This window comes from Chironomus tepperi, unplaced genomic scaffold, assembly GCF_022539635.2.
Source record: "Chironomus tepperi strain 1889 unplaced genomic scaffold, CSIRO-AGI_Ctep_v1 contig_354, whole genome shotgun sequence".
NCBI classification, from domain to species: domain Eukaryota; kingdom Metazoa; phylum Arthropoda; class Insecta; order Diptera; family Chironomidae; genus Chironomus; species Chironomus tepperi.
In genome coordinates this window covers 4,439,299-4,452,685 of record NW_027226476.1, presented here as the reverse complement: position 1 = coordinate 4,452,685, position 13,387 = coordinate 4,439,299, and the positions used below count along the sequence as shown (strand labels likewise).

At 33.7% G+C, this 13,387-nt stretch overlaps 2 protein-coding genes across 3 annotated transcripts; both read right to left on the bottom strand.

The window, feature by feature from the left end:
• Positions 1-679: 679 nt before the first annotated feature.
• LOC139094685 (uncharacterized) lies at positions 680-6,344 on the bottom strand. Of its 2 annotated transcripts, XM_070645819.1 has the most exons (5): positions 6,163-6,344; positions 3,720-3,817; positions 3,479-3,643; positions 3,120-3,236; positions 680-923 (listed from the first exon to the last, which is right to left on the bottom strand). In XM_070645819.1, exons 1-5 carry the CDS (start codon positions 6,296-6,298, stop codon positions 810-812), a joined length of 630 nt encoding a protein of 209 aa, XP_070501920.1. In that variant the 5' UTR covers positions 6,299-6,344; the 3' UTR covers positions 680-809. The 2 variants fall into 2 exon arrangements, with proteins under 2 accessions (XP_070501920.1, XP_070501921.1); XM_070645820.1 differs by lacking the exon at positions 3,120-3,236 and having other exon boundaries at positions 685-923.
• A 919-nt stretch (positions 6,345-7,263) lies between these two features.
• On the bottom strand, positions 7,264-10,917 carry LOC139094716 (choline transporter-like protein 1). The gene is made up of 5 exons (XM_070645868.1): positions 10,623-10,917; positions 9,913-10,311; positions 8,804-9,136; positions 7,645-7,947; positions 7,264-7,587 (listed from the first exon to the last, which is right to left on the bottom strand). Exons 2-5 carry the CDS (start codon positions 9,985-9,987, stop codon positions 7,315-7,317), a joined length of 984 nt encoding a protein of 327 aa, XP_070501969.1. The 5' UTR covers positions 9,988-10,311; positions 10,623-10,917; the 3' UTR covers positions 7,264-7,314.
• Between the last annotated feature and the right edge of the window lie 2,470 nt (positions 10,918-13,387).

Below are 13,387 nucleotides of genomic sequence, written 5' to 3'. Positions count from 1 at the left end.
CGAATTAGTCACATTAAAGACACATTAGAGATACATAAGAGGCACATTACAGACACTTTAGAGAAACATTAAAGACACATTAGAGACTAATTAGAGACACACTACAGACACACTAAAGACACACTAGAGACATACTTGAGATACATTTGAGACACACTAGAGACACATTAGAGACACATTAAAGACACATTAGAGATACACTAAATTCACACTAGAGACACACTAGAGTCACAATAGAGACAAAATAGAGATACAATAGAGATACACTAGAGACACACTAGAGACACACTAGAGACACACTAGAGACACAATAGAGACACATTAGAGATACATTATAGACACATTATAGACACACTTGAGACACATTAGAGACACACTAGAGACACACTAGAGACACATCAAAGATACATTAAAGACACATTAAAGACACTAGAGATACACCACCAAGGTGTGGCGTGGTACATAACAGTTCGGACAGCACTGAATTAAGCTAATTAGACAAAATAATATGAAATTTTCAATTTTTTAGGTGAAATTCAACAAGAATTAATTAAAAACAAGGACAAACCAGCCAAAGATTCAAAGCTGATGTCATTTTTCAACAACCATTTAGGCAACAATCTTGAACTCATCGCAAAAGTCAAGGAAGTTGAGTCATCAGAAAATGACTAAATTTTTTCTCATTTTCAACAAATTTTTATTATTTTATTACAAAAAAAATTATACAATATCAAATTTCAGACTCGATTTTTCTTTTAAAATTTATTAAATAAGTATAAAATAAACAAGCAACTCCCCGTCACAATTAATTAAACATGTCTGTGAATTATCTTTGTATGAAGATCTTCTTCTTTTTGGAATTTCTTTTCGAGAGAACTCACAAAAATGAGAATGTAAATTTCCCACATTATTAATATGATTATCTGCAAGGAAAAACAGAAAGAATTAAATTAGAAAAATGAGTAAAAATTATTTCGCGGTGATTAAAGTGAATTTAGGTTGGAATTTTAATGAATATTGTGTGGATTAAGACGCAGCTTATAAATTGGACTGTGTCAATGGACTGTGTGTGATTTATTGACATTTTGACAAGATTTCTTGGAATATTTGGGAAATTATTAAGAATTAGAGGTTTTAAGACCTAATTTGACCTAATTTGAGTTAGATTGCCTCGATCTGATCCTTTTTGGATTAACTCTTATTAATCTTAGTTATGTTATCTTTTCTGATCTTAGTTAGGTTATCTCTTTCTGATCTTAGTTAGGTTAACTCTATCTGATCTTAGTTAGGTTACCTCTTCTGATCTTAGTTAGGTTATCTCTTTCTGATCTTAGTTAGGTTAACTCTATCTGATCTTAGTTAGGTTACCTCTTCTGATCTTAGTTAGGTTATCTCTTTCTGATCTTAGTTAGGTTAACTCTATCTGATCTTAGTTAGGTTATCTTTTCTGATCTTAGTTATGTTATCTTGATCTGATCTTAGTTAGATTATCTCTTTCTGATCTTAGTTAGGTTATCTCTTCTGATCTTAGTTGGGTTATCTTGATCTGATCCTTGTTAGGTTATCTCTATCTGATCTTAGTTGGGTTATCTTGATCTGATCTTAGTTAGGTTATTTCTGTCTGATCTTAGTTAGGTTATCTCTTCTGATCTTAGTTAGGTTATCTTGATCTGATCTTAGTTAGGTTATCTTGATCTGATCTTAGTTAGGTTATCTCTGTCTGATCTTAGTTAGGTTATCTCTTCTGATCTTAGTTAGGTTATCTTGATCTGATCTTAGTTAGGTTATCTTGATCTGATCTTAGTTAGGTTATCTCTGTCTGATCTTAGTTGGGTTATCTTTTCTGATTTTAGTTATGTTATCTTTTCTGATCTTAGTTAGGTTATCTCTATCTGATCTTAGTTAGGTTATCTCTGTCTGATCTTAGTTAGGTTATCTCTTCTGATCTTAGTTAGGTTATCTTTTCTGATCTTAGTTAGGTTATCTCTTCTGATCTTAGTTAGGTTATCTTGATCTGATCTTAGTTAGGTTATCTTGATCTGATCTTAGTTAGGTTATCTCTTTCTGATCTTAGTTAGGTTAACTCTATCTGATCTTAGTTAGGTTATCTTTTCTGATCTTAGTTATGTTATCTTGATCTGATCTTAGTTAGATTATCTCTTTCTGATCTTAGTTAGGTTATCTCTATCTGATCTTAGTTAGGTTATCTCTGTCTGATCTTAGTTAGGTTAACTCTATCTGATCTTAGTTAGGTTATCTTTTCTGATCTTAGTTATGTTATCTTGATCTGATCTTAGTTAGATTATCTCTTTCTGATCTTAGTTAGGTTATCTCTTCTGATCTTAGTTGGGTTATCTTGATCTGATCCTTGTTAGGTTATCTCTATCTGATCTTAGTTGGGTTATCTTGATCTGATCTTAGTTAGGTTATTTCTGTCTGATCTTAGTTAGGTTATCTCTTCTGATCTTAGTTAGGTTATCTTGATCTGATCTTAGTTAGGTTATCTTGATCTGATCTTAGTTAGGTTATCTCTGTCTGATCTTAGTTAGGTTATCTCTTCTGATCTTAGTTAGGTTATCTTGATCTGATCTTAGTTAGGTTATCTTGATCTGATCTTAGTTAGGTTATCTCTGTCTGATCTTAGTTGGGTTATCTTTTCTGATTTTAGTTATGTTATCTTTTCTGATCTTAGTTAGGTTATCTCTATCTGATCTTAGTTAGGTTATCTCTGTCTGATCTTAGTTAGGTTATCTCTTCTGATCTTAGTTAGGTTATCTTTTCTGATCTTAGTTAGGTTATCTCTTCTGATCTTAGTTAGGTTATCTCTATCTGATCTTAGTTAGGTTATCTCTGTCTGATCTTAGTTAGGTTATCTCTTCTGATCTTAGTTAGGTTATCTTTTCTGATCTTAGTTAGGTTATCTCTTCTGATCTTAGTTAGGTTATCTCTTCTGATCTTAGTTAGGTTATCTTTTCTGATCTTAGTTAGGTTATCTCTATCTGATCTTAGTTAGGTTATCTAAATTTTAACTGAACTAATTAATATCAACCTAACCTCAAATCTATCCCTGCTCTAAAATCCAACAACCTAAACGTCATTATTTAATCTCAATGTTATACCTCAATATGGGGTGAATAAGGAAACACAGTTGAAGAGGAGGAATGAGGATGACCATTATGTTGGGGTCCAATATAACCAGGAGATTTATTATCAGCTTCAAGTTTACGATGAATAATCTAGACAAAAATGTTTTAACATGCATCAGAAATTAATTTTTTTTTGTTTTAATTAATGTGACATTTTTAACTAGATGATTAAAAAATTTCTTATTTTTCTTTTGTTATAAAATGAGATAAATTTTGCGAAAAAAATAATTTTTTTGCGTTAGGAAGAAAACTTGTTAGGAAGATTATGTTAGGTGGGTGTTCCGCAGTGAAAATTTAGCAAACTTAAAAACATCCTCAATTCATCAGCTTACCCCATGACTCAGTGAAAAAAGCGACACCGCAATCTCTTGTATGTCAATTTTCCTTTTAACGCCAACCTCAAAGAATAGACTCAGCACCGCAATAAGTCCAATGAACTTCATGATCAAACACACCACCGAAAACAGTTTAAATCGAAATACTTTGCTTGATTCACGCTATTAAAAAATGTGTAAAATAAGCAAAATTTATAAACAAAAAAAAATTTTTTTTGAGTATTTTTTATAGACTCACATTCTTAACGCCTTCAATTAAACACCATGAGCAGAGTATCCATGCGAGGAAAAATAACAAAAATGCAACAAATGCGAGGAAGTAAACGAATCTTTGGTCTAGAAAGAGAAAATAAGGAAAGATGAAGAACTTTGTGTGTAATGCGTGGGTGGATGTGTGACAGAGTTGGGATTTAGGTTTGTTTTGGGTGGGATTTTTGATGATCTATATAGTGAAGTTATGGTGTGCTTATCACGTATCAGTTTTTAGATTTCGGATCAAGACCTGATTTTTTATTTGAAAATCCATAGGGCATATAGGGCCCAGTGGTGGACAAAATGTGTGCCGTAGCATACTAGTGCGCTCCAAAAATTCCTTGAAAATGTCGTGTACCGTTTGATGTGTTCCGATTCCGAAAATCTTCCTGGACCGGGATTTCAGGAAAGCACTGCTTTGATCACCAATGTCTGCAGCAAGATTAAAAGATTGCCCACCACTGCTCAAACTACTATGTCACTGCTCCTTATTAGGGTCGGTTGACAAACACTCTAAGTATTGTCTTGATCTGATTTGATGTCATTTCTACATAAATCAAGACACTTCTCAGTAAAAACAGATCCTGAGTAGAATGAGTGGGTTAATCGATCAATAATCTGACAATAAACCGACGTGACTATTAGGGTTTCTGGAAGCGGTTTTCCAAAAACCGCAAAACCGCACTTTTGACCTTAAAATGCGGTTTTTAAAAAACCACGGTTTTGAATGAAAAAACCGCAGTTTTAGAATTTTGTATGGAAAAAATTCATTTAAATCCACAAAATGAAAATTTTTGAAGATAAATTCGAAAATTAATAAAAATTTCTTATTAACTTGAAAAGCTGGACTAAAAACTTGCAAAATTTTAAGAAAAACTTTAATTTTAAAAATTTTTACAACAAATAATTTTTTTGACTATTTTACCAACCAATTTGAAACTGAATCTAAATAAAATGGAGGAAAATAGAAAGATTCAATACTTTTATGCATAAAACTCCAAATTTCAATTTTTTCAAAAAATTTCACACATTTGTATGAAAATTGAAAACCGCTAAAAACCGCAAAACCGCGGTTTTTGAAATTGTGAAAAACCGCAAAACCGCGGTTTTGGAAAAACGCGGTTTTTCAGAAACCCTAGTGACTATAGCATTTAGCTGGATTTTGTTCGAATTTTCCACCGATTTAGAATTACGCCAAACTAAATCTTGACGTCGCCTTTGATTTTGTATGAAAAAGTCAAATCAAGTCTACTCGATTTCATATAAAATTCCAGACGATTTCTAGCTCTTGGTCGAATTTTGACGGATTACTGAACAATTTACCCAGTGTTGGGCAACCTGTGTTTCGTGGCACTGTAGTGTCTCGCCAAAAAATATTTGTAGTTGTCATGAATTAATGACATGCATGATTTTGGACAAGGCTCACTACTAAGATGTGCCGCGGAAAAAAAATTACTGCACACCACTGAATTAACTAATTTGCGTACCACAAAAGACGCCAAACATGACATATATCCCCTAAATCACTTCACACTGTAGAACCCCCATCTTTATTTATAAGGGTCAACACAGGAGGTCAACAACAATTCCCCACTCAACCTCTGCACAATACACATCATATAACATATCAACGTGATAACATCACATTTTCTTGTCACACGTGAGATTCTCATTTATACAACAACAAAAAAGCACACATTTCTCTTGAATAAAATACAGGAAAAATAATCAAGAGATTAAAAGTCTTATTTTGTATGTGAATAAATTTTGAGGAAAAAACACATTTTTTGTGAGAAAATTTGCAACATTTTCTTCACATGACCTTGGATACTACATTGAATTTTTCATGTCTGTCAACAGGTGAGGTAGAGTGTCAATGGTCTTTTGGATGATGATTTTAGAGATCAATTTGGGGTTTAGGGGGCTATTATTGAGGGAAATTGAGGGAATTTGTGGAATTATTTTTGGGAATTTTGAGTTAATCTGAGTGAATTCATGGAAATAGTCGTGAATTTTGGATCAATATGAGTCAATTCACAAGAATAGTCGAGAATTTTGGGTCAACCTGAGTCAAATTCACAAGAATAGTCGAGAATTTTGGGCCAATCTGAGTCAATTCACAAGAATAGTCGAGAATTTTGGGTCAACCTGAGTCAAATTCACAAGAATAGTCGAGAATTTTGGGCCAATCTGAGTCAATTCACAAGAATAGTCGATAATTTTGGGCCAATCTGAGTCAATTCACAAGAATAGTCGAGAATTCTGAGCCAAACTGAGTCAATTCACGGAAATAGTCGAGAATTTTGGGTCAACCTGAGTCAATCCACGAATATTCATGTGATTTGACTAAGATTGACTCAGAATTCACTCAAATAACACCAAAAATCCACCCAAAATCCACCATAAACCCCCAAAAGTTCATAACCTACGTTTAGCCAATATCCACATAGCAATCACCGATGTCGTTATAAATCCAGTCAATCCAAACAAAAAATGCATATATCCAAGAAATGTTCCACCAATTTCCAAACTCAAACAACACAAAAAATTTCTTATTCGACACATTTTCAACCTCAATTTGATCAATTCAGCGCGATATCAACGTTGTGACTGAATGCGTAGTAAATATTTTGTGTGAAAATTCTCAAAAAAAAATTGTTCCTCGTGTCACACAAGAAATAAAGTGGACCTGAGATGAAAATGATGGAAGAAAAAGAAGGAATGAAAATGTTTAAATGACGATTAAAATTAATTTAGTGAGACAACTTTTAGGTGTGTCGGTGAGATTAGCAATAAATTTTGTCATTTATATCGTGTTGAATTTTTATTCATTTTTAGAATATTTTAGATGATGATGATCAGCTGTGAGTCACACTTAGAGGTTTATGAGTTAGATCAGTGGTTGGCCATTTGTGAGTTGTGAAGTTTTTTGAAAATGCTATGAACTGTATGCCGTGTCTGAATGATAAAATGCCTAAATATCAGTAGCCTAAATGGTAGAGCGTTGGCCTTATGTGCTAGAGGTTCTGGGTTCAATCTTAGGTAGGGTGGCCAGAGGATTTGTGGTTCATTTGGACTATTTTATGTCTTAATATTCCAATAAATATTTAAATTAGGTTAAAAAGTTGTAAAAAAGTGCAAAAAATAATTGAAAATATTCAATTTAATAACAAGTTTCTAACATAAATTTAGTAGTACTTTGATTATTAAGACTCAAAATAGGCCAAAAGAATACCAAAAGTGCCAAATTTAGAAATATCCAGATTTTTTCCAAAAGTGTCCCGATATTTTGCAAAAATCCTCTGGCCACCCTAATTATATGCCGTGTATGGTTATGGTCGATGTTTACCATTGAGATGTACAGCTGAAAATGACAAGCCACTGAGTTAGATGAATAAAAACTAGCATAAAGTCACACATTTTGAATCAAATTAATTAAATTTTTTTTATACAAAAATAATTTTAAATAATTCAAATTTTTTAAGAATTTTACTTATTTCTATTAGAATAATCAGGAGGTTTTTTTATTTTTGGTGCAATTTAAAGCACCAAGCACTCTTTGAATGTCCAGCACTACCACCTTATGAAAATGATGTTGTTTTAATTCCATTTTCAGTTTCATCTTCACAATCCTTTGAAGCTCTTGTTTCCTCCCTAATTTCAAGCATTATTTTATGTAAATTATCAGACATAAAGTAAGGCTTGTCGGTTCCATTATTTTCCTCAAAATCAATCGAAATGCAAACAAAAATTGTATCAACCGTAACCTCAAATATGCTTGTAAAGCTATGAACAACGTAAATGATGTAAGTGATTCCAAGTAGGAACACAAAGAATTCGTCATCACATCCGATCTGTAATTAAAGACAATAATCAATGACTGTTAATTACTTAACGTATTTTTAACTTACGTCATCGCTTATTATGAAAATCATGATAAATTCCGTTATCAAGAATATCAGAAAAATAAGAAGTTTACACATGAACAGTACAAAGTAACTCAGCCGTCTGTGAATGACCATCTCATCTGGATCTTTTGACACAATACTGAATACCTTTTTACCAGATTCAATAAAGCATGTTCCATCTGTAATGACAAAGATGTATGCTGTTCGGATGATGTACTGTAAGACTTCATCGAGGAAATCAATAAGCCATTTAAAGCAAGTTCCAATAATGACACCAATGATGTTGTTTGAATCATCTGTCAGCTTCTGTGGAGATGGATGATAATAAGCTATTTAAACTGTTACTGTGGGGTCGTTCACTTATTACGTAACGTTTTTCACTATGGGACAAAGAAGGAAGGTGAATTATTCCAGAGTTGGCAGGACTCAAATGTAGATATTGATTATGGTTAGTTTTTGGAGCCATAAGATCCTTACAGTGAGGCACAAGATGCAAATAACTGGCATTTTTTGCAAAAGTATAGCCGATTATTAAAAAACACATGTCGAAAAAGCCATAGCGTCGCCTTTGAGATCCGGGTTGCATTGAAGGGTATTGGGAGGCGATTCCATAATAGAGGCGACTTATTGAAATTTTGGAGCCCGGCTTCCCAAAGTCCTGTTAACTCTGAGCAAACAGGAGCAACGAAGAATTGAAGCAGCTTTACATTGAAGCGGTCAACCGACAGCCTTTGACTTGACATGTTATTGGAAGACCTGTAATCGTCAAGCGATTACGTGGATGCCTCAAGAACTCATGGAAAGACGCTGTCGATAAGGATGTTAATTCACTTGACATTGGAATTGGCAATCGATTGCCAGCGATAGAGTCACCTTTAGACTTACAAAACTATGGATCACAATTGATCTCTTCCTTACTTACTTACTTCGCTGGTCGTACAGATCAGTTGTGATCCATGACCTCCCACAGGAGTCGCCTGAAGCTGGTTCTATCGCTGGCTACCACTTGCCAATTTCCGATACCAAGTGCACTACTATCTATATCGACAGCTTCCTTCCAAGAGGTCTTTGGGCGTCCACGGGCTCTTTTACCTTCCAGAAGCGAAATAAGTAAGTATACGTAATAACTGAACGACCCCCAACACTAATTCTTTTTACAAACCTTTAAACATTTAATTGTAAATTTTAAAATGTTTCCAATCAGCAGGAATGTTCCACCAAAGCATACACTTCCTAAATGATACCACAACATATTCTTAAATAGCATTTTAATAGATAATTCAATGGAATGCTTATCGCGTGTAAAGTACCACTGATGTATGATTCCAGTCACAATATAATGTTGACATTCAAATATAAATAATGAAAACCATCCAAGTGATATCAAATTGAATGCATGTCCAGTTTCAAAGAAAAATATTTCGTCGCCAGCGCCTTCGATGATTAAGAAGAACTGCCAAAAAATCACTGTTGAAATCACTTGAACAAGGAATGTCTATAAAAGAAGAATTTAAATATTATTATTGATTTTAATGATAGCTTAGGGGAGGGAGGAAGGCTGAGTTTGGCTAAATGATTACCAATATCAACCATCCATACCCTCCATTGATTAAGGTACATAATGTGTACATAATGCTTGAAGGGCCGAGCTGGGAGTGGATCATCCATAGAATCCAGAGTTTCTACCAAATGATCCGGACTCAGCCGAGCCTTCAAGAGCCTTCATGATCCGGAGGCACCGCGATTAACAATCTATTGTACCATACCCTTTAGAACCTACAATTTTATAGTTGGATCCGAGCCAATTGCTAGATCTACAGATTGCAAAGATACGAGTACGTCATAAGACCTGATGTACCCTGCAATGTATCTAGTTACAAATTCGTATGTACAAGATTCCGTTAGGAAAGTCATCCAAATACTTGTATACCTAGCAGTGGAGGACACAAAAGGACACCCAACACACGAATCAAGTTACGTAGCTGGAACGGTGAAATGGAAGAGATTGAACCCAGGATCATTTGGCACGAAAGGTCATCCTCTACTTTTAAGGCTACTGATGCCATTTCACAGCATAGGGGCCGGCCGTTCACTTATTATGTTCGCTTTTTAAGGGGAAGGGGGGGGGGTGGTTCTACGATTTTGTAACAGCCTAAACCAGGGGGAGGGGGAGGTGGTTCTAAAAATTCGTGTATTTGCGTAACGTAATAAATGAACGGCCCGTAACTCTTATGTATAAACATAAAAAAATTAATTAAAAATATGACTTACCAAAAACGGTAGATAGAGCACAACCGGTACATCATGTAGAGCTTTCGATGATTCCATAAGAATATTAGCAATCATATTAATTCGTTTACGGAACCATACAAGAAATATAATTGCAATAATTCCTAAAAATATGCAACCGATACCCACTAAAAAATTAATTTTAGTGATAATTGACGCAAAAATAAATATAGATATGACAAATCCAATGCTAATAGTCCATGTTATTGGCTTTTTGGCACAACGGAAGAAATTTAAGATGAAGGAAAGTATGGTGAATGTTGTGATGCATCCAGCTATCAAAAAAATGTACAAATTATCGCCAATATTAAAGCATTCAAATATATCGTCCCAATCTGTATATTCCTCTGAATCTTCTGATATCAAATATATCAGGAATACCTAAAAATTGATGGATATTAATTGAATATTAAAGAAAAAAAAGTACAAAAGTCCTCGTGTTATTGATCGTTATTGATCGTGTTATTGACTTAAGCGCATTTTTGACCCAGTGATCAGTAATTGATTGATAAGTTAGTTCTTGATCCACAAAACGAGATCCAGTAAGATCCAGGTCACTTACAGACCCACAAAACCAGATTCAGTAGGATCCATATCCATGGAGCCGAGCAAACGACCGAAAATTGTGCCTTATTATGCTACCTTATTGAAAAAAATTTCAAAAATGCGCTATAAACACAAATTTTACTTACGGTTACAATGAGAAATGCTGGACATATTATCAATGGTGCCTTGTCCGTACGATTGCGTTTATATTCAGACCTTATAGCTTCTTCATTTGACTTCAGTCATGAAATATTGTCAAAGTGATGAATATGAAATTCAACAGCAATGGGCAATGGTCGATGAATATGAAATAGTAAAGATACATATGATATAGTCAAGATACATATGTATGCGTGTAGCTGTGTAGGATTCAAATGAGTTGATACAAAAATTATGGAAATGATGAGCACATTCAAACAGATGTTAACCAAATTTAGCATATATGCTGTTAACGTTGGAAACAAAAAAAGGGGGATATCCAGAAATTACGGAACGTTAAGAATGGCGTTTATTCACATTATGTAGCAAAATCATGAACCAAAGTTTGAGTTCCTTAATAAACTTGTACATCCCCCTCCCTCTTTATTCTATGCATCACGCAATTTACGAACGTCCCCATAGTAAAAAAAGCTTTTTTGGCTTAAGACAATTTGTCGCTTGAGACACAGAGAATGTGAAAAATTCAACTGTGTATGGAGCAGGTGTGTAGCAAGAAAGAGGTGGTGGGGGCATTTTGGGGGGGGGGGGGGGTGGCACGACCCTTCTCTCTGAGGGTTAGATAATTACTTTAAATTCGATTTTAAATTGATTTTATTTTTGTTTAAAAATGCTTAAATACTATTTATGTATAAAATTGGTATTGACAATTGGCAGGCGGAAACCGATGATAGAACCAGTTAAAGGCGACACCTAAGAGAGGCCATGGATCACAGTTGATCTGTACGGTCAGCGAAGAAAGTAAGTAAGTAATTAAAAAATCTAATGAATTTTTATGATGTTTAACTATGAATACATGAAGCTGGACGTTTGGAATTACTGGTGAACGAGTTTAGACATTCCCCACGAGCGGCAATGGGCTCTCGTGCGCCTCAGTCAAAGAATTAAGTGAGTAAGTCAGTATGACTATGAATAGAAAAAAAACCAACATTTCTGGCTACGCCTCTGTTATGGGGTCATTTGCATATTACGTAACTCTATTAGGAAGAAGAAGTAGAGGAAGTGGGGGAGGAGATCAAAATTTTGTTACGTCCAGGGTTGTTAAAAGCAGAATCTGGTGTGTTTTGAAAATATGTCACAGGTAAAAATGTGTGGATATGTGTGGAAAATGTGTGAATATCCACACATATCCACACATTTTTCCCTGTCACACATGAAATATGTGTACACATTCTGTAAAACAGAATATGTTGTAACAACCCTGGTTACGTCTCAAACAATACAAATTATTTTCCATGCAGATATTGTTACAGATGTAAAAAAAACTCAAATTTTCGCGTTACGTAATAAGTGAATGACCCCATAGACAGTTGAATTTAACACTTTTTATTATCTTAAGCGAATGCCTAATAAAAACTGTATTATTATAGGAATTAGGGGAAGGGATAAGGGTACACATTTATGCTGTCGGAACACCAAATGCTGCCCCTAGCTTATTAATTCAAAAATAATGTCTAAGAATTTTATAAAAAAAAATCAATTTTAATTTTTTCTAAATCACTATGAAATCACAAACTTACAAAATCCATTATCTTCAAAGGTGTTCACCAAATTATTCAAATTTTGCTTAAATTAATCGATAATTATCTTAATATGCACAAATTAAATAGCACAATAATTTTAATCCGTTCGTATAACACCAAACCTATCACAACTGTGAGCTTTATTGGAAATGATTTTTGGAAGAGTTGTCGCATAAAAAAAACTGGTTACTGAATATTTCTGCTTAAGAATCATAGAAAGATATAACAAAAGTTATTCCAAAAGAAACTTGAAAGTGCTAGTTTTATATCAAGTGACTTTGGTGTATTTTTGACAAATGTACCAATTCTCTGTCCACACGTTGACAGAGCGTCTCCTAAACAACGCTTTTCTTGTAGATTCCAATCCTTTTTAACTTATTTTGCTTTCTTTAAAGTTGAATTCGGAAATGATCCGTTGGAAACCTTATTAAACTTAATCTGGTCGTGGTGCTGCCACTTTTCACACGCGGTGGTTTAGTAAGTAAGTAATTATCTTTATTTAACATAAAGGTATTTTGATTTACAAATGAAATTGATACAATTGAATTTTTGGTACATGAATGACTTCCAATTTAGATTTTTTTTCTCCTAACATGGATTTAAAGAGCTTTGCTGGATATAAAAATTCAAAATTTAATAAAAAATAATAATTTTTAAATTTCTTTGCTTCATATGCAGCTAAGACACTTGAGCATAATTTATATCTCTCCAATTTATCACATTCAAGTGCTCTCAAGTACTTCCTCATCCTCGATAAAAACACTACACTCATCAACTAATCAAACTCCTAAATCAACCTGAAAATTGAATCAAATAAGCCGAAAATTATAATCCAAAAAAAACAAATCATGCACGTGCGTCAGCAGATAAACAAATGGAAAAATAGATATAAATGCAAAAAGATCCGACAATGAATTTTCATTGATTTATTTGTTATTTTATAGTAAATTTGTGGCATAAAACATTGAAAACATTGGAGAAAACATTGAAGTATTGGAGAAAACATTGAAGTAATGTTGAAAAACATTGGAGTAATGTTGAAAACATTGAAATGTTGTAAAAAACATTGAAAAAAACTGAAAAAAGTTGGAAAACATCATCGAAAAACATTGCAACATCGACGAAAACATTAAAGCATTGTTAATTGAGAGAAAAAATACATGCGCAATTGC

What these genes read in the sequence shown, in the direction of transcription:
- LOC139094716 (XM_070645868.1), bottom strand. Translation starts at nt 9,987, where the DNA reads ATGATTGCTAATATTCTTATGGAATCATCGAAAGCTCTACATGATGTA. An exon ending in TTACAATTAAATGTTTAAAG is followed by an intron (nt 7,948 to 8,803) that starts GTTTGTAAAAAG and finishes CCATCTCCACAG; the next exon opens with AAGCTGACAGATGATTCAAA. An exon ending in TTTTCATAATAAGCGATGAC is followed by an intron (nt 7,588 to 7,644) that starts GTAAGTTAAAAA and finishes CTTTAATTACAG; the next exon opens with ATCGGATGTGATGACGAATT.
- LOC139094685 (XM_070645819.1), bottom strand. Translation starts at nt 6,298, where the DNA reads ATGTGTCGAATAAGAAATTTTTTGTGTTGTTTGAGTTTGGAAATTGGT. An exon ending in TATGTGGATATTGGCTAAAC is followed by an intron (nt 3,818 to 6,162) that starts GTAGGTTATGAA and finishes TTCTCTTTCTAG; the next exon opens with ACCAAAGATTCGTTTACTTC. An exon ending in TTTTTTCACTGAGTCATGGG is followed by an intron (nt 3,237 to 3,478) that starts GTAAGCTGATGA and finishes ATTTTTGTCTAG; the next exon opens with ATTATTCATCGTAAACTTGA.